General features: G+C 37.9%; 2 protein-coding genes, 1 long non-coding RNA gene and 1 other non-coding gene across 4 annotated transcripts in view; 2 read left to right on the top strand and 2 right to left on the bottom strand.

Annotated features, from left to right (window-relative positions):
• LOC115223299 (mucin-17) overlaps positions 1-5,860 on the bottom strand; it is a 41,255-nt gene extending 35,395 nt beyond the window's left edge. Inside the window, exon 1 of the mRNA XM_029793807.2 lies at positions 5,719-5,860. The gene's annotated coding sequence lies outside the window, so the exon portion shown is untranslated. The remainder of the gene's footprint in view (positions 1-5,718) is intronic.
• Positions 5,171-17,790, top strand: LOC118767538. Its single transcript, XR_005003457.1, has 2 exons — positions 5,171-5,549; positions 17,594-17,790. It is a non-coding gene; the product is annotated as an uncharacterized LOC118767538 (long non-coding RNA).
• LOC115223346 lies at positions 9,128-9,234 on the top strand. The gene has a single exon (XR_003882795.1). It is a non-coding gene; the product is annotated as a U6 spliceosomal RNA (small nuclear RNA).
• A 1,056-nt stretch (positions 17,791-18,846) lies between the features above and the next one.
• The window catches only part of LOC115223190 (cullin-5), a 36,002-nt gene continuing 34,656 nt past the window's right edge, over positions 18,847-20,192 (bottom strand). Inside the window, exons 17-18 of the mRNA XM_029793638.2 lie at positions 19,724-19,847; positions 18,847-19,261 (exon numbers count right to left, since the gene is read on the bottom strand). Coding sequence (XP_029649498.1) covers positions 19,067-19,261; positions 19,724-19,847 — 319 coding nt within the window. The 3' untranslated portion in view covers positions 18,847-19,066. The remainder of the gene's footprint in view (positions 19,262-19,723; positions 19,848-20,192) is intronic.

The following is a 20,192-nucleotide window of genomic DNA, read 5'->3' as shown; positions in this document are numbered from 1 at the left end:
CGGCACAGGTGCCAGACGAGGCTGGCAACAGCCACGGTCGGATGGTGCTTTTTTACGGCCACGTTCGGATGGTTCTCTTACGGTATCACAGCTACAAATTCCATTGATGTTGATAGATTACGATTTTGATTTTCACTTGCCTCAACAGGTCTTCACAAGTGGAGTTTTGTGTCCCAAGAAGGAAAGGAATGCATAAGTGGGCTGGCTACATCCCAGGTGTAGGCCACGGGATTATGGCCTCACTTGTCCTGCCGGGTCTTCTCACACACAGCATACTTCCATAGGTCTCGGTCTCTAGTCATTTCCTTGGTGAGACCTAAAGTTTGAAGGTCGTGCTTCACCAACTTGTCCCAGGTTTTCCTGGGTCTACCTCTTCCACAGGTTCCCTCAACCGCTAGGGTGTGGCACTTTTTCACACAACTATCGTCATCCATTCTTGCCACATGACCATACCAGTGCAAACGTTTCTCTTGCACACCACAACTGATGCTTCTTAGGTCCAACTTTTCTCTCAAGGTACTTACACTCTATCGAGTATGAACACTGGCATTACACATCCATCGGAGCATACTGGCTTCATTTCTTGCAAGCTTACGCATATCCTCAGGAGTCACAGCCCATGTTTCACTGCCATGTAGCATAGCTGTTCGTAAATAGCTGTATGTACATATATATGTATTTATAGACATATGCATATATATACATTATTCCACATATATATGTATATCTAAACATATATAAAGATATATATGTGGAATTGGGACAAGAGTTGCTGTGTGGTGGTAAGAAGCTTGCTTCCCAAGTACATGGTTACAGGTTCAGCCCCACTGTGTGGTCCCCTGGGCATGTTTCTTCTACAGCCTCGTGTAGACCAAAACCTGGTGAGTAGAGTTGGTAGACGGAAACTGAAAGAAGCCCGTGGTATACATGTGTGTGTGTGTGTTTCTGCCCCAACCATCGCTTGACAACAGATACTGGTGTCTACATCTCCATAACCTAGTGGTTCGGCAAAAGACACCGATAGAATAAGTACTAGGCTTACTAAGAATAAATCCTGGGTTCAATTTGTTCCACTGAACGCAGTGCTCCAGCATGGCCGCAGTCAAATAACAGAAATATATAAGAGTATATTCATGTGCATATATATATATATATGTGTACACATATATATAGATATGTATGTGTGTGGATATATATATATGTGTGTGTGTGGATATATATATATGTGTGTGTCTGTGTGTATGTATATATATACGTACATATATATATATATATATGTGTGTACATATATATATATGTGTGTGTGTGTGTTTGTGTATATATATATATATGTGTACATACATATATATATATATATGTACATACATATATATATATATGAATATATATTTATAAATATGTATGTGTGTGTATATATATATATGTATATATCACGTGATCAAGTGACCGATCAGGCTATCAGATGTTGCTACACATCGCTGGTCACAATGTGCTTCGCATTGTTTTAGCCTTGAAATGACGCCACCCCACTGGCTAAGCGAGCAGGCCAACAGAAAGAGTGAAAGTTGCGGCGAAAGAGTACAGCAGGGATCGCCACCACCCCCTGCCACAGCCTCGTCGAGCTTTAAGTGTTTTTGCTCAATAAACACTCACATCGCCCGGTCTGGGAATCGAAACCACGATCCTATGGCTGCAAGTCTGCTATCCTAACCACTGGGCCATTGCACCTCATATGTATATATGATCGATGTGATTTGACCTAGTTTCAGCTCACGAACTGTGGCCATGCTGGGGCACCACCATTTGGTGTTGCTACATAATTTTACTTCACAAATGCTTTTTAAGAATTGACATTTGGTGCATGAGGGCATTTGATGCCACTGCCCTCATCTGCACCTCCTGCTGTGAAGTTGGCTCATCTGGGAGACTTGACAGTAAGAGGTCCAGTTTTCTTTTGAAGACACCAACATCCACCCCATGCAGGTCTCTCAGGTCCTTTGGGAGGATATTGAAGAGCTGTGGTCCTCTGAAACCCAGGCTCTTGCAGTATCTTGTTCTATATCTTGATGGCAATTTTGGAGTCATTGGCATTAAGCAGTGTTGCCCAGTTCTAGTATTTGCATAACTCTCGATGCCAAAATTTGGGACAAGTCCCTCCAAGATCTCCCATCATATATATTATGACATATCGTTCTCGCCTACTCTCTGAGGAATAGAGACTTAATCTCTTGAGTCTTCCCTAGTAACTTATATGCTGCATAGAGGCTATCTTCGTGTAGCTTTGTTGGATTGCCTCAAGTTCTGAGATTAATTTGACACTGGTTGGTGACCATAACTGAGAGAAATAGTCAAACTGGCTGAGGACAAGTGTCCTCCAGGACCATCATGGTTTCCAGATCTCTTGCACTAAAACTTCTAAGAATCCACCCTATGGGCCGCCTGCATTTCATTGCCAATTTAGCAACATGCACATGGAAAGAAGCATCATTACTCATGTAAATGCCCAGGTCTCGCACTTATTGTGCCTCTGGAATTGCAACCCCTCCAGGTCCAGTGTATTTAATTGGTATTGCATGCTGATAGCACAAGGCTTCAAACTTTTCAGCATTATACTGTATATATGTACATTTATATATATATATATCATCATCATCATCGTTTAACGTCCGTTTTCGTGCTAGCACGGGTTGGACGGTTTGACCGGGGTCTGGGAAGCCAGGAGGGTGCACCAGGCTCCAATCTGATCTGGCAGTGTTTCTACAGCTGGTTGCCCTTCCTAACGCCAACCACTCCAAGAGTGTAGTGGGTGCTTTTTACGTGCGGCCACGATCGGTTAGTGCTTTTTACATGCCATGCATAATGCATATATATATGTATGTATATATATATACATATACATGTGTGCATACATATGCATATATCTATGTATATATATATAAATATCTATGTATACTTATATATATATATACATAGATATATATAAATGCATATACATATTTACATACATATATGTACGTATATATACACACACATGCATACGCGCCCCACCCTTTTTCGACGAAAACGAGTGGTGTACTTATTCTTTACCTCCGCCACACATTCATACTTATATATATATATATATATATATATATATATATATACACGTAATTTTTCCTCACTGACATTAGTGCCTTTTGTACTTCAAATGTCTTGGAAACTACACGAGATTGAATGAGTAAACAATATCCTGCGCCGTTGCAGGATATTGAAAGTGGGAAGTTAGCCAAGCCATTATATTCTTAATGACAGGATACTTGTTATTAAGGCTGTGATCTTATCTGCATATTCGTTTAGATTTACTACAATTGCTTTTCTAGTATTATGGGAAAATTGGAAGCAACAATCGTGGCTGCAGTCGCCGTAATGGAAGCGCGAGCGAAGACGGCGCCAAAAAAGCGTCACTTCAAAATCGAGATTTACCCTCCACTCGAAATGCGAGCGAAAATCTAATGAAATGGCTTCAATGGAGAAATAATACGAATCTAATAAAGACTTCCGACCTGCCATTGTTAACAAATATAAAAATTAACAATTAAACACTTGACATTAAAAAAAGAAATTGTGTACGTAAGGGAAAGTGGAAGCGAGGGCAATCATTAATTGAAAAAGAGAAAAACACTTCCTCAGTCACAGGAAAAGTTCACTCTCACTTCAAATGAAACATTTCACATTCCAGAAAAATGGTCCTCATAAAAGCATTTGACAAGGCAAAAAAACGGTTTTCAAGATTATATTTTCGCAATCGTTTAGTTGTTACACAACTACAACAGGTGAGAGTGCTGGCAGCGATAGGTTTGAAAGATATTCTACGTGGATGTAAGGATAGATAGATAATAGCATCAGTTTATATAAATATAACGCTGCACCGAGTCCCGCAAAACCTTTTGATGAAGGCATGAAAATCACTAATTCCTATACATTTCCTCGTTAACCCTTTGCCGCTCAAAGAACACATTCCTAAATGCCCTTGCATTGGCATTCAGCCTTTAAAAGCGGAAGAAAAAGCAACGTTGCACGTTAAAATGTACCCTTGTCTGTGTCAGGCGCACACGTATGTGGAGAATGTCGTATTGGTTGGCCAATCTGTTCCTCTTTCAGTAAATAGTGCCAGAGACGACGGCGACGACTGTAGCGGAGGAGGCGGGGGCCGAATCGCTCACACACACCACCATCTCTTTCCCCCAAATCAGGTAGTAGTCGTAAGATTGGTTTGTTGTGTTTCGGCCGTGCTGCTGCTGCTGCTACTACTACTACTACTTGGAGCTGGCAAGAATAATAAACAGCAAACGAGCCACCACCACCAGTGAGGCCGTTTGTGGGAGAGAGAGAGGGCTTTTCTCTGGCATCACACACACTGGTGGATGGATGGATGCTCGCCTGAAGCTGTTGACCAGCCTCATCCAAGCCAAGCACACACGACTTGTATTTACGAAAAGGAAACAGCCACACAAACTGTTTGCTTTGATTTCGAACAGAAATAATGGGGAAACAGCCACAGGCTGAACTTCGATCGATCTCAACAGTTTGGCAAAAGTTATTTCTCATAAAAGAAAAACCCTAACACAAGGAAGAAACCTTGGAAATTAAAAACATTTTTAGAATTAGGGTAAAAATTTGAATTTCGCAAAAATATTAAGATTTTTTAAAAAATCAACGTAAATAAACAAAAAGTTTGTATTCGTGAAATCAGTTAATTGCCACAAAATGCTGCGAAAGCATGAAGCTCACAGAAATTGTTATTACCATTTCAAAACAATTCATCTAAAATCGATATATTTTGTACACAACACAGATTTAAGTGACTGATGCCTTTATATATAAATAATCTATAGATACAAACTATATTTATGCAATCTATATATACATATATAAAGTATATACATCTATATTAAGTGTATATAAAGTATATACATCTATATTATGTGTATATAAAGTATATACATCTATATTAAGTGTATATAAAGTATATACATCTGTATATATAAATAAAATCTCTGTGTAATGTCTAAATCTAATCCTGACCAGTAAATATTGGATTCAAATTTATAAATTAAGTGAAAGACGTAAGTAAAACGCAAAAAATAAGAGAGAAACGAATGTGTTGTTGGGTTAAAATGAGAGAGCATGAGGTTGATTGGAAGATTTGAAAGGTAAATAAATGTAAAAAGAGAAGGAAAAAGGAAAGCGAAATGGTGTGAAAATAAATATTTAAGAGAGAAATAGATTAATGGAAGATGGCCCAGATCATGGAGATTTAAAGATGTGAAAGCATCGAGGAGTGTAACGGAAAGACTTGGCGGCCGGAATGGCAGGGAATTTGAAAATGTATAAAGACAAACCCTGTTGTCCTTGCGTTGGTGCCACAATCACCATCTCTTTCTCTCTCGTTCCACTTCCAAAGCTTTCTCTATCCACAAGACTTCATTTCATTCTCTATTCAGTGTGTGTGTGTGTGTGTCTGTATGTATGCGTGAGTGTGTGTGAGTGTGTGTGTGTGTGTGTGTGCGGTGCTACGAAGACATTGGAGAGAGGAAAAATAAGAGAGAAACCACAACAATTAAAACAAATAACCGCAGTTGAGGAGTCACCGTCACAGACATATTGCGACTCCTTGCAAACGGGGCGACACAAACATTGAATATTTACGATTCCAACAACAAGGTGGTTCGGACTGACCTGAATTTATGTGACAATTGTAACAGCTTAACCTCAAACAAACGAGCTCGCCGCCATCATATATTGCTTCTACGAAATTTTCCTCTCATGCTTCATTGGTTGATATTTTGGGAAAATAAAGTCAGCATTCTCGAAAATTTACCTTTTCAATTTCCTTTATCGAAAGCATGGTTAAGATATTGAGAAAGAATTTTTGCGATAAAATTTTCCACTATATCCGTTAAAAATAAATATCATAGAATTTGTATTTTAATCTCTCAGAGATGTTGCTTTCATTCACTGCAGCCCGCTGCTTTTAAATCGGCGGGAAACTTGGGGGTTGAAACCAAACAAAGAAATCTCAACTAAAACAAACAACACAACAGATTCCTTTATAATAAAATAACGTGTCAGAATGTTCTTCTCTCAAGCTTAGTATATTGTAAGATAGCAGGGAAGCGGTTGTAAATATGTGGTGAAAGACTAGGACATTATAACCCGCGAATAGGAATGGTTTAGTATTTAAATAAATGTAGAAACGGAAAAACATCAGCATATTAGTCATGACTAACAAACTTTATTTACGAACTAACTTATTGACACATTCTACCGCTCACCTTTCAGTTCTAGTAATTGTAATTACCTGCTTAATAATTAGCCAGCATGGTGCTGTTAAAATGCAACAATATTATTTCACCACAAATTGACTTTCAAATCCTTGTCAAACATTAAAGAAAATATCGAAACTCTTATTAATCAGACACACACACACACATACGTTTATAAATGTATGTATATATATATATATATTTATTTATATATATATACCCGTGTGCAGTAAAGGTGACGGCGTTGGCCAAATTTATTCCAGTCCAGCGTTTCGCTGGGAAGTTCGCAAAATAAATGAAATTCAAACGGAGAACCGACGTCGGTTCTCGGTCGTCGTCCGTTATTTTTGTTGGTGAAAAAAAAACGACGTTTAATTAAGCGTTACATGGCGGGGTTTTCAACACAATAAACAGACTTTGTTCTCGGTGAAACTACTTTCTCTCGTTTGACCGTGGATAATAAACTATTAAATATATGTAAAGAAAACAAAATAGTAAATTATTAATTAGGAACAATCGAATCCATTCTAGTTTCATTGAACTTATAATGTTTATTCGTAACAGAGGTTTCTCTTAATTATCTAAATTCATATTAAGAAAAGTGAAATATGGTCTTCGGCTGGCGCATGACATCGACAATAGATTTCTGAAAAATAAATGATGAATTTGAGAAAATACAGAAAAAGGAAAATAATGTCAAAACCGCAATGAACGCTGGACGAAATGCTTCTGAGTTCAAATTCTGTCAGAAGCACTTAGGGTTGTTGTTTTGTTTTTTTTAACCGCCCGTCTGTTTATTGTCGAAAGGAAAAGATCCCAAGTTCTAATAGAACATTAATATCGAAAAACTCGATTTAAGTGCGCTATCCTCTTCCATCACAGAAACAAGAGGGAACAGAGAGATGGTGGAGGTGAGAGACGGAACAAAAGATGCTCATTGCCAAGTTAAAATAAAATTCATAAATTCTCTTTAGCAAGAAGACTGATTTAAGGCGCCTTTCATCAGAATCGTTATTGATATACCAATGGCATATCACGGATCAGTTAATTCACCTTTGAATATATTACAAAAACGGCAAAAATTGGTCTAGTAATAAGTCAACGAAATTCAATATTTTGGAACTATGGTATAATTTAAGTTAAGTCACAGGTAGCCATTGGATTTTGGTACGTAGAGAAATAGAGACTAACTTTATTTTGCTAAAGACTCACCTGAAATACTGGTTTTTACCTTCTTTTAAAGGATACATCAATAGAAATCTTTTATGTTTCCCACCCAATTATTATTCCAGTAATGCATACAATCTCTAACCTACCAGTGACCATTTTTAGTGAGTGTTTATTACTATCATCATTATTTAACGTCCATTTTTCCATACTTGCATGGGCCAGACAGATTTTGAGGTAGATTTCCTACAGGTGGATGCCCTTCCTATCGTCAACCCTCATTTGTATCCATGCAAGGTGATATTTCCCCATGGCCAGAAGGCTTTAGTTGGCAGAGAGCAATAACAGAAGACACCTGCACAAGGTACCATGCAATTCTACTGAACCCAGAAACGTGTGGCTGAAACGCAAACCTCTTAGCACATAGTCATACCTATATATTGCTTACCAAACATCAGCATTGCAAAAGAAGACACCTAACTGATAACAGTAATTCTATCTTAGCTGTAAAAATATGATAAATTGATTAGAGAACTGAACAATTCTTATCATCATCGTTGTTTAATGTCTATATTTCTTTACTTTCATGGACCACACTGAATTTATGAAGCATATTTTCTATGACCAGATGCCCTTCCAGTCATCAACCTTCACCTATCTCCAAGGAAATTAATATTTCCCCTTGGCCAGACATGTTTTTCACAAAAGACTAGAATAAATAACATTGCTTGAACGACCTTGCTGCTCATTTACGACCCTCATGTGTGTACCTTCATCAAGACAAGGGTACACACATGTATACATGATGACAGCCTCATTTTTGCCAGATGAGAACTATCTCACATTCAACCAACAAATTAAATGATAGTGAGACATCGGGACATTATTGGGTTTAAGTGACAAAAGCTTATACAATGCTTTTGCCACTTTCTTGATTGCCATATTAGATCGCACTAACAAGCATTGCAGGATAACTGGTACTATTTTGACTGCAAGTTTTGCCATAGTATCTTTTGCCTCCAAGAGCTGCCTTCCCTGTGGCTTTGTCAAGAATAACAGGAGCTTCCTCTACTCTTGGGAAATCGGTTCAACCCATTGATGGGATCCTGGCAGATACTATTGTGCCAGCTCAGAATAGACCTGGGAGTAATGGTAATGAAGGGGTGATTCCATGCTCCCCAAAACTCCTGAACTGCAGTTTTACCAAATGTACATGGTCTGATCAATAAGTATCCAGACTGTTGCCATAGTAACAAAGCTAAAGCATGGAGAGTGAAGCCACTTGACACAGATTGACCTTGAACTCTGCTGTGCATGTGCAATAAGTTTTAATGTTCCAGCTCACTTCTGCTGTTTACAGCAGTGCTTGAAAGGAAGGTGTGTAGCATGTGATTGTTGCAATGAATATAACAGAGAAAGGTGAGCAGAGAATCTGCATCAAATTTTTCCAAAAGTTTGGCAATGCTTGCTCAGAGCCCTACGCAAAGTTTTCAAAAAGTGGCGATGCTGATACTGCACTGTGTCTCTGTCGAGTTTATTATATTATACATGGAAGAGTCAGTTTATGCATTTGAGCAACAAGTAAAAAGAGAAAATGTAAAGGGGCACCACTATAGCTCTCATTTAATAATATTTTTCTCTCTCCTATAAGCTACTTACTAGCTGTGGTGGTACATATTCTAAAATTGGAACAATACAGAGATGATTAGCATGGCCCCTGCGCAAGGATGACATGCAAATTCGTGAAGCATTCCATATTTTTAAGATGTTGGAGTGGCTGTGTGGTAAGTAGCTTACTTATGAACCACATGGTTCCGGGTTCAATCCCACTGCGTGGCACCTTGGGCAAGTGTCTTCTACTATAGCCTCGGGTCAACCAAATCCTTGTGAGTGGATTTGGTAGACAGAAACTGAAAGAAGCCCGTCGTATATATGTATGTGTGTCTGTGTTTGTCCCCCACCCCCCGAACATCGCTTGACAACTGATGCTGGTGTATTTACGTCCTTGTAACTAAGTGGTTCGGCAAAAGAGGCCGATAGAATAAATACCAGGCTTACAAAGAATAAGTCCTGGGGTTGATTTCCTCGACTAAAGGTGGTGCTTCAGTATGGCCACAGTGAAAATGACTGAAACAAGTAAAAGAGTATAATCACAAGGCCTTCCATTTTATGGGCAGGGAACTAGTGATTATTACATAATACTGAGCTTAGTGTATAAAGTTAAGAGTGGGCGAGCTGCCAGAGTCCTTCATGTGCCAAATGAAATACTTAGTGACATTTCTTCCACCTTTACATTCTGAGTTTAAATGCCAGTGAGGTTACTTTTGCCTTTCATCCTTTTGGGGATGTTTTCATAAGTACCAGGGTCAATGTAATTGACTTGCCCCTGCTAACATAATCGCTAGCCTTGTGCTAAAATTTGAAACCAATAATGAACTTATTGTGCTCAGGTGCACCACAGCTTGTCGGAAAGAGATAAAAGAGGAACCAGAGAGTGGCATCCAAATCCAAAAGTCCACGGAATAAAATACAAACAGGTCCTTAGGTACATGAAGAATAGTTTTGGCCAATTTTTTGGTAGCAGAAACTTTTTTGAAAGACATAGTGTCTTGACAATTAAACACTAATGTAGGTTATGGTAATTCTGGGTGTGAAGAGGCATTTCCAAAAGTCATGGAAGTTATGCTGTTTTATTGATTTTATAAGCATGTCCATGAGCGGAAGAGATATTGAATTCAAATTTTAGCACAAAGCCAGCAATTGGGTGTGTGTGTGTGGGGGGGGAGTCATTTACATCGACCCTAGTACTCAATTGGTACTTAAATTATTTACATTTAACAAATATTTGTCCTCATCTTGTTTGTTGTTCACACGTTTCAGCTGATATACCCTGCAGCCTTCATCAGGTGTCTTGTTGTTGTCAGGACAGTATTCAAAAGTTATACAACACTTCGCAAATATCTCCTTCAAGTAAAACCACCAATAGAAGAGAATTTGACCAAAAACTGTGTGTACTCTATCCCATGCAGCTGTGGTAGGTTATACAAAGGCAAAACATGCTGCCCCCTCAAAATAAGGGTAGAGGAACATCGCAAAGCAGTGACACCGGGAGATATGGATAAATCTGGAAAAATGGAGACCACCTCCCCCTGTGGGATGAAGTTAAAATAATAGACAGAGAAAACCACTGGAAAATATGAAAACTAAAAGAAGCAGCACATATGCTAGGACACAACAACCTCCTAAGCAGATCGAGTGCAGATAGGAACAGCATATGGGAACCAGTATTAAGGAAGGATAGGAGAACATTAGATTTATAAATCCTAAAATTCACTCCATAATTACCCACGGGCATATGGCATAGTGGTTAAGAGTGCATGCTGCTAATCCCAAGATTCTGAGTTCAATTCTAAGCAGTGACCTGAATAATGACGCCAACATCGAAAAGTACCTTAGGAATGAGAACCCAGGTTTGAAAGTTCCCTAAGACACTTGATGAAGGCTGGAGGGTATATCAGCTGAAATGTTGTGTTAACAACAAACAAGATGAGGACAAATATCCATCAAATGTAAATAATTCCTCATCTCTTAAATATAGAACTGTATCAATTTGTACTTATTAACAGAAGGATGAAAGGCAAAGTTGACCTCAATAGAATTTGAATGTAAAGACAGATGAAAAGCTGCTAGTCTGGTGTGCTAATGATTCTGTCAGCTTGCCACCCCAATAAGCAATAGAGAGGCTGGATTCAAATTTTGGCACAAGGCCAACAAATCTAGGAGTAGGGAAATTAACCCCAATGTTCAACTGCTACTTATTTAATCAACCCCAAAGAGATGAAAGGTAAAGTTGACATTGGTGGAACTTGAACTCAGGGCATAAAGATAGATGAAATGCTGCTAACAATTCTGCCAGCTGGCCACCTTACGAGCAGTAGAGATATTGAATTCAAAAATGTGGTCACAGTTGTTGTTGGAAAGGTAAAGGATGATCTCCTGGGCTTTTTATCAAGTCAGCTGCTAGACATAGAATTAAGTAGATGTGAGATTAATCTACCCTTGGATAGGATGCCAGTTTCTGGTAAGAACATGCAATGTAAATGAATGATGAACATAGGGTTAAAACATACCACAATCTTGTGGTAGAATATTTGCAGAGCTTGCTCTATCCACCTTCTTGTATTTTGAGGACATCTCATTCCCACCATCCTTTCCGACTTTCCTGCCAGTCTATCCATGGATCTTCTCAACAAAACGGCAAAATGTTCCTGTCTCTTTATCATACTTTAGCCTCTCAACATTTGGCACAGATCACTACCCTCAATACTGTACCCCTACTCTTGTCAAAGGGTTTTGTCTTGCGAGTTGCTTAGTAACCTCACTAGTGCTGGTGCCTTGAAAAAAGTACCCAAGACACTCTGTAGAGTGATGATAATGAAGTGGCAATCATCACCATGACTCCCACTTTGTCATCATCATCATCATCTGGGATTAACTAAAGCAGCATTGAAGAGGCATTGTCATATTGCATACTTGTCTGATGTGAACATTAAAACCATGGTGATGGAGATGATGATGATGGTAATTATGATGGTGGTGATGATGATGATGATGAATTAGAAATATTTCTGCTGAGATAAACTTGGGATATGCAGAAACTAAAGAATAAAAGAAATTTTTTGACTTGAAACTTCTTTTGCTGCCTACTTAAGATATATTGATTTTTTTAAAGAATTTTGTAATGATATTTTAATTTAAAGGTCAGTCTTTTGAAAATGTCATTTAACTATTAAAAACTATAATTGTTATGTAATGATGGTGCCATATAAAAATGCACCTGTGCTGGTGCCATGTAAAATGAACCCATGCTGGTGCCACTTATAAAAGCACCCGTGCTGGTGCCATGTAGAAAGTACCCACAATGGTACCACAGATAAAGCACCTGTGCTGGTGAAAAAAAGTTCCCATATTGGTGTCACAGAAAAAGCACCCAGGACACTCTGCAAAGTGGTTGGTGTTAGGGAAGGGCATCCAGCCGTAGAAACCAACCCAAAGCAGACATTTGGCCCCTGGTGCTGCTCTCCGGCTTGCCAGCTCCTGTCAAACCATCCAACCAATACCGGCATGGAAAACAGCTGTCAAATAATGATGGTGATGATGATGAGGGTCCCACCCCCCTCTACCATTTCACTAACCTTCGTTGTTTACTAAACTGGTTCGAGACACCAACCACCATCACCACCACCACCACTGCCACCTCCACAACAGAACATCTGCATGTTGAATCACAGTTGTTAATAGTATTATTACTCTCAGTCTAAAAATAAAAAAAGCTTTTCGGTCTGATTCTTTCTGCCCATCCAAGAATAAAATACCTGTTAACGATCCGAGATGAAACTGACCAAAATATAGTGTAATAGTTAAAATTTTACCTCTTAATTGTTTCAGCCATTCTGCTGGAGGACTGCCTTGAAGAGTTTTTGGTTGACTGAATCGACCCGACCCCCTAGTACTTTCAGTTTCTGCCTACCACATCCATCCACAAAGCTTTGGACAGCCTGAGGCTATATGAGACACTTGCTCAAGGTGCCAGGTGATTAGACTAAACCTGGAGCCATGTTGCTGGGAAGCAAACTTCTTATCACATAACCATGCCTGTTGGCTTAATGTACATAGATGTCAAATATAGGTGGTGCAACTCCCTGGTCAACAACAGTAGCCCTAGCAGAGCCAATAGAGGGGTTCCTTCTTGGTTGCTCAGCCTGCTAGAAATAGAAGCCAAATTTTCCTCAAATCAAGCATCTTCCTCTCAAACATAGAAGAATATACTGGTGAAGGCGGTACTATATTCCCTTAAATAATGAGATGGTCATGGCTGGAATTCTTCTGATCATAGGTCTGCACAATTAAGGTTGACCTGGGATTAAACAACACCAGTGGATTTAGGGCACCCAGCGGCTCTTTTCCCCTCAGGTTGCCACTTTAGTGACACCATACAATCACTTTCTCGAACTTGCCCCAAGATGTATCTCATCCAGTTCCAGTGTCTGCATCTTATTTTGTCACTGATCTTGTTGATGCCCAATGTTGTCCCGAGATTCTTTGCAGCCACTTAACACCCCAATTTTTAAATGGACTATTAATCCAATAATTGTAAAACTGAAGTAAGAGGTTCAATACCTCGTTTTGTCTTTTTTCTGTGAAAAAAGAAAGAGAATGTTTTAGGGAAGCAAAAAATCGGCAGGTGTTTTTTGTCTTCTCCCATTAATATCATCTTTTGTTCATCATTTACCTCATCAATGCTTTTGTCCAGCCCACAAGCTACGCTGTGTCATACCTTTATGGCAAAATTTTTGAAATAATGTAGGTCTACAGAATCTAATATGGTCTTTTATTATTCAAGATGGTGTGATTTAATGGAGATTTGGCTGCTATTTAGAGCAGATTGAACAATTATACAGAGGTTCCCCATTGATTTGTGTTGTAAGCAGTTCAAGCAGGGGCGGTAGAATTTGAGGTTTCATTATCGGTTCCATTCTAGCAAAAACTGTCCGATGAACGGCAACGGGAAACTCAGAGCAACAGGTTTTGTTGAATTTTCTGCTGCTTTAAATAAAGCATATTACTCTACCACTGGTATTTGAGTACTCTTTTCTCCACCTTGTTTCACATTTATGTGTTTACTCCGGTATATATATATATATATATATATTATTTGTTCTTTATGCATTGGTTTATGTCTATCACTGTTTGAGTTGCATAATAGTGGTTTTATCTCTAATTTATATATATTATATATTTATATTGTGAAATTTGATTTAATACTAAATTGAATTGTTCCCTGTAAGTTTGGAGTTATACTCCCTAATATTATTATTATTATTATTATATATATATATATATATGTACATGGTGAAGTGGTTAGGGTATTCACCTCACATTATACTCCCTAATATTATTATTATTATTATTATATATATATATATATATAAATATATATATATATGTACATGGTGAAGTGGTTAGGGTATTCACCTCACAATCATAAATTCAAGAGTTCAATACCTGGTGGCACAACATTGGGCAAGACAGTTTCTTTCATGTTGCCCCAGTCCACTCAGCTGGCAAAAACGAGGAGTTCCCGTATTTGAAAAGGCCAGATTTGCCACATTCTGTGTCATGCTAAATATCTTTGAGAACCATGTTAAGGATGGAGTGCTCAGCCACTTGCGCATTAACTTCATAAGCAGGCTGTTCCACCAATCCATTCAACTGGAACCTTCATTGTCGTACTGATGGGGTGCCAGTTATATATATTACTGTAATGACCAGACTACTGGATGTTGTTATATACACCGCTAGTCACAATGCACTTCCTCTCATTGCCGTAACTTTCAAATACTGTTGTTACATTGTTGGCTAGGCATGCAGACCAACATTCCTCCTAAACTGACCCCCATTCTGTTGTAGAGTTATTCACTACGAGTGGACTGGAGCAATATGAAGGGAAGAATTCTGCTCAAGAGTAAAATGCACAGCTGGTCTGAAAAAAAAAAATAATGCAATCCTGAGTACCACACCCTAACTGCTAGGCTGCGTGCTTACACATGTATATAAGCGACAGAGGCTGTATTAATAAATAAATATATATTGGCAACAAGTTCATTGGCTAATTGTGACACCATCATCTGCTCTGGCACTGTTTGCTTTATATATCACTGGAAGGGAGATAAGTTGCTGCTATCTCCAGAGGCCAAGCGTCCATCACTGACAAGACCAAGGAAGGTTGAAATCACATGATCTGGAGGTGTCAGTGGTGGAGATGACAGGGACTTATCTTTCCACTAGCTATGTAAGCAAGTGTACATTTTGCACCAAAGGCCAATATGGGAGAGGTTCTCTCATGGTATCCACTGCAGTATAGTTTGTTCTAATATAACATCCACATTTAAGTGGGGATAAATATATGTTCATACGCATACACAAACATACATATACCTACACAATACAATAGGCTTCTTTCAGTTACTGACTACCAAATCCATTCACAAGGTTTTCGTTGGCTCGGGGCTATAATAGAAGACATTTGTCCAAGTTGCCATGAAGGGGAACAAACCTGAAACCATGTGATTTGGAAACCCACTTCTCAATCACATGGTATAGCAATTACAACCCGTGTTAACCGATTCCATATTCAGTTCGCTTCTACTTTCTAGTGACTTATTAAGGTTTATTCAGGTTAAGTGTAAACAGAGGTACTTACAACATAGGTACTCTGCACCTGTCTAGATGCTTACAACACAGGTACCCTATGCCTTTCAAGATGCTTGCCACTAAAGCACCAAAATCTTTTGACAGTTACTATGGCTACTGAGAGTCAATCTGAAGAGATGACATGTGGTCATTAATAAATGCTCATACAACCATTGCTTTCCACAACTATAAATAAAAAGAAAACAAACAACAACAAAAAAAGAAAAAAAAAAGAAAAAAGAGAGCAACAAACAGAACAGAACAGCTAATTTCAATGTTTAAACTGTTGTTAATTAATAGTAATCATACATGGATTTTTTTTTCTCGGGGGGAAAAACTCAACATATTTATTCAAGGGAAACTACGGATTTAAATAAACATTACAAGACTTTTTTGCATTGTTTATATATACATAATATAAACTGGTTTCCATATGAATAGTGTGTGTACATACTTTAATATCTATATACTTGACACACACACACTCACTCACTCAAGAGTGTGTGTGTATAAACATATTTTTTAAGATTGGAGACAAATCAGAAACACACATATATACATACTTAAAAAAAAAATATACACCCACAGGGAATCATGCAACATACATTTTCATACAAATATGAGAGGGATAGAAAACAGCCAACACACACACACACACACACACACACAAGCACGCGTCAACACACAATCCGAAGACTGAAGTCAATATGTGTTTCAGTCACAGATATATAAACATCACAGATATCATGTTTGGTGACATGATGAGTAAAATTCAGCTTTGGGTAATGTCTTCCCTTGTGACTAACTTTAACAAAGAGAGAGATAACCAAAGTGTTCTTTACCTCGATACAATCACACATGCATGTGTGAGATTCACATACAAATATGCATGAGTATTTGAAGGGCTAGCTAGTAGGGTAACTAGCTGGCTAGTCACTTTCTAAGGAAACGACTCAAGACAGTAAAAATGCGGAGAATTAATATATATTGACTAGTTTCATTACGAAGAAGTGAAACATGTTGGACAAGGTCACATGATCGAAAAATACAGCAGTTTGCAATGAAACTATTCAATAACTAAATATACGACGTGTATATATATATATATATATACATATATAGATATATATATATATATATATCGTCGGTTGTGTTTTTTAATTGGTCTTTTTCATTATCAGTTTTACCACAAGTCACAAAACTTGCTCGCAAGATGGTCTGTCCTTTGCAATGGTGACTAGTGTGTGTGTGTGTGTGTGTGCAGGGTGGGATGAGCAGATGAGTTGTAGTAGTGTGAATGAGTGCATGGTGGAGACACGGGTCAAAGACAGGCGGCAGAGTCCAGAGGTTGATTCCGCAATGAATCTACAAAACGCCCAGTGGCAGAAAACTGGGCCCAGCAGAGGGTGTTGTGTGCAGCTTATGATGTTGATGATGGCAATAGTGGTGATGATGATGCTGTGATGGGGGATAGGAAAATAAAAAACAAAAACAAAAAGAGAACACAGCCAAAAGAAAAAGAAAATCAAAAGAACAAAGTTGGATGTGGTACAACAGAAGAAACAATATCTCAAAGATGAATTCCACAAGTATAAATGGTACACAGTAGAAAACAAATAGCCAGTAAGTACACACTAAGATCTGTCCCACCCAACAAATTCTAGAATCCTGCAATCCCCCACCCCCCAAAAAAAAGAAAAAGAAAAAAATCCACTGCTTGGGAGCATCTGGTGAGTGTAGTGGTGAGGAAAGATAGTTGCATGGATTAGATAGGCTGTTGGACATGATGAAGGATGGTTGTGGGGGGAGCATTGCAGACGTAGATTGGATGGATGGAAAGGCAGTGTATGGGTATGTGAGCGAGAGAGTGTGTGTGTGTGTGTGACAGCTTTGCAAGGCGAGCTGAAAAGGAGAAAACTGGCCAGGACAAGGTGAGCTGGTGGGGATAAATACTTGGTTAAGTTAGCAGGGTACAAGGAAATGGGGCCCCGGGAGTATTTCTGTACAAAACTATGCATTGTTTTTGCTGATTTTTTTCATTTTTTTTTACAAAAAAAAAGAGAAAGCAAAAGAAAAAAGAAAGAATAAGAAAAAAGTAATCGCTAAAAATTACATAAAATTACAGGAATTAGAATTTACATATTTTTTCTAACTTTCAAAAGATAAAAAATATAATTTCTGGTTTTCATTATATATATGTATATATATATATATATATATATATATATACACACACACATATATATATATATACATATACACACACACATAAAAGGAATAAATTAAAATTATATACATATGCACACATGTTTGGATATATATACTTGAATATGTGTGTATTGAATGTCTATATGTATATACATGCATACATATACATACACACATCTATAGACAAACATGTAAATATTCATACACACTTGCATACACAAATGTGACTATATATACATACATACACAAATATACACACATATATACATATATATAGACACATAAATACACACACACACATATATATATATATATATATACTCATACATATATACACACATATACATATATATCCACACACACACACGTATAGATACATACATACATATATGCACATGTGTGTATGTGTATGTAAATATATGTATATATTGACACATGCACACTTATGCATACTAGAAATTCCTGAAAATCAAACAATATCAGGGAATTCCGTTATGAGAGATTGATTTCCATTTAAGTTGGAAGTTGAAGGAAAATCCATTTCCTATCCTGGAACAGAATCTGATATTTTGTCAAGACTTTCAGGAATGCAACACTTTTGTGAAACAAGTGTGTCGCCTCTTAATATATGTAATTAAACAAGCATGCATATATGTGTGTGTGTGTGTATATATATATGTATGTATATATACACACACACTCACACAGACATTGTATGCTAGTCAATATAAGTAATTATACATGTGTGTTTGTGTGTGTGTGTATATATATGTATGTACATACATATATTCATGCATACATGTGTGTATTATATATGTACATACAAATACCCATATATATATATATATTCACATTTATATAGAAACAGAAAGAAACAGTTATAAAGTAATTGTAATATTACAGGAAGAAAAAACTGCAATGATCCATATTCTGGGGTGGGGGGTGGGGGTGGGCAGCAATAATAGACGGTGAAACGTTTTATAGCCAGTGAACAGGTGAGATGAAGGTAAATACAGGCAGGTAAAGGCTGGCATTGCAAACAGGTTGGTAGGAAGAAAGGAAGTTAGGTCGATAAATTGTTGGGTAAGCACCCAAAGAGAGGTGAACATGGCATATAAAAAGGCCATTTTTATTCAAGCCATGTAGATGAACAAGTTGATGTTGTCCTCATCACGGCGCATGTATTTATGTTCAATTAACCACTCTATCTGTTCTTTGATGAGCTTTTTGGAGGGAAGAAACATATTCTTCAGGATCTCTACCAGTTCTGTCTGGAGGGCAGCATTGGTAATTTTCTTGCGCATCTTCATGATCTTCACGATAGCTTCCTGCAAATTCAATAAAAGACAATGAAATTTTAAGAACTGTTAATGTTTATAATTATATTATCTAAATGCATGGGAGTACATAGACGTATGCATATATATCACCATAATATCCACTTTTCCATGGTTGCATGAGCTGGATGGAATTTGTTGAGGCAGATTTTTCTAGTTAGATACTCTTCCTGTCACCAACCTTTACCTGTTTCCAAGTAAGGTAATATTTCCCCATGACCAGGTTTTTCACATGGAAGATTGGAAATGAAGGAAACTGCCTGTCGATGGTGACGCTTGTCCAACAACAATCACATGATGCCAAGACAAAGACACACCAACTCTCTCTCTCACACACACACACACACATATATACAAATGGGAAGTTTGTATCATAGAACCAAGGGCAGTTTCAAGTGGATTGGTATCTAAGGGGCTACAGTTAATAACAATGTGATAATGATTCAGACAAACCTGGACACGCAAAATCCTAAGCTGCATGATGCTTTCATTGTCTTCCTCCTTACTCTTCTCTGTGGATAACTGCAACCGGCCCACCAGGTTGATACGACCTCTTTTCTGTGGCCTTCCATTTTTACTACGGAAAATACAAAGACAGGGAAAATCAGGGAGAGGAACCCCTATGTCTTGAACAGCAATTGAGAGCATATTTATTCGTATTGTTTTAGCTGCTAACAAAGTACTGCAATGGACTATATATTTGTATATAAATAGAGACTGTGACCTTTATTTACAGACTCCTCCTCATAGTTTTAAACCTAACTGAATTACAAATGAGCAAAAGAAGTTTCTATATTATAACTCAACTTGCTAGAAATGGTAACCAAATCTCTATGTATAATCATGTATCATCTCATAGCTTTGAAATTTTGATGATGTGAATGTATAGTTTTAGAATGGCATTGAAGAGTGTAACAAGGCC

This window comes from Octopus sinensis, linkage group LG22, assembly GCF_006345805.1.
Source record: "Octopus sinensis linkage group LG22, ASM634580v1, whole genome shotgun sequence".
Classification (NCBI taxonomy): Eukaryota; Metazoa; Mollusca; class Cephalopoda; order Octopoda; family Octopodidae; genus Octopus; species Octopus sinensis.
The sequence above is the reverse complement of the archived record's forward strand: the minus strand, read 5'-3'. Positions and strand labels throughout refer to the sequence as shown.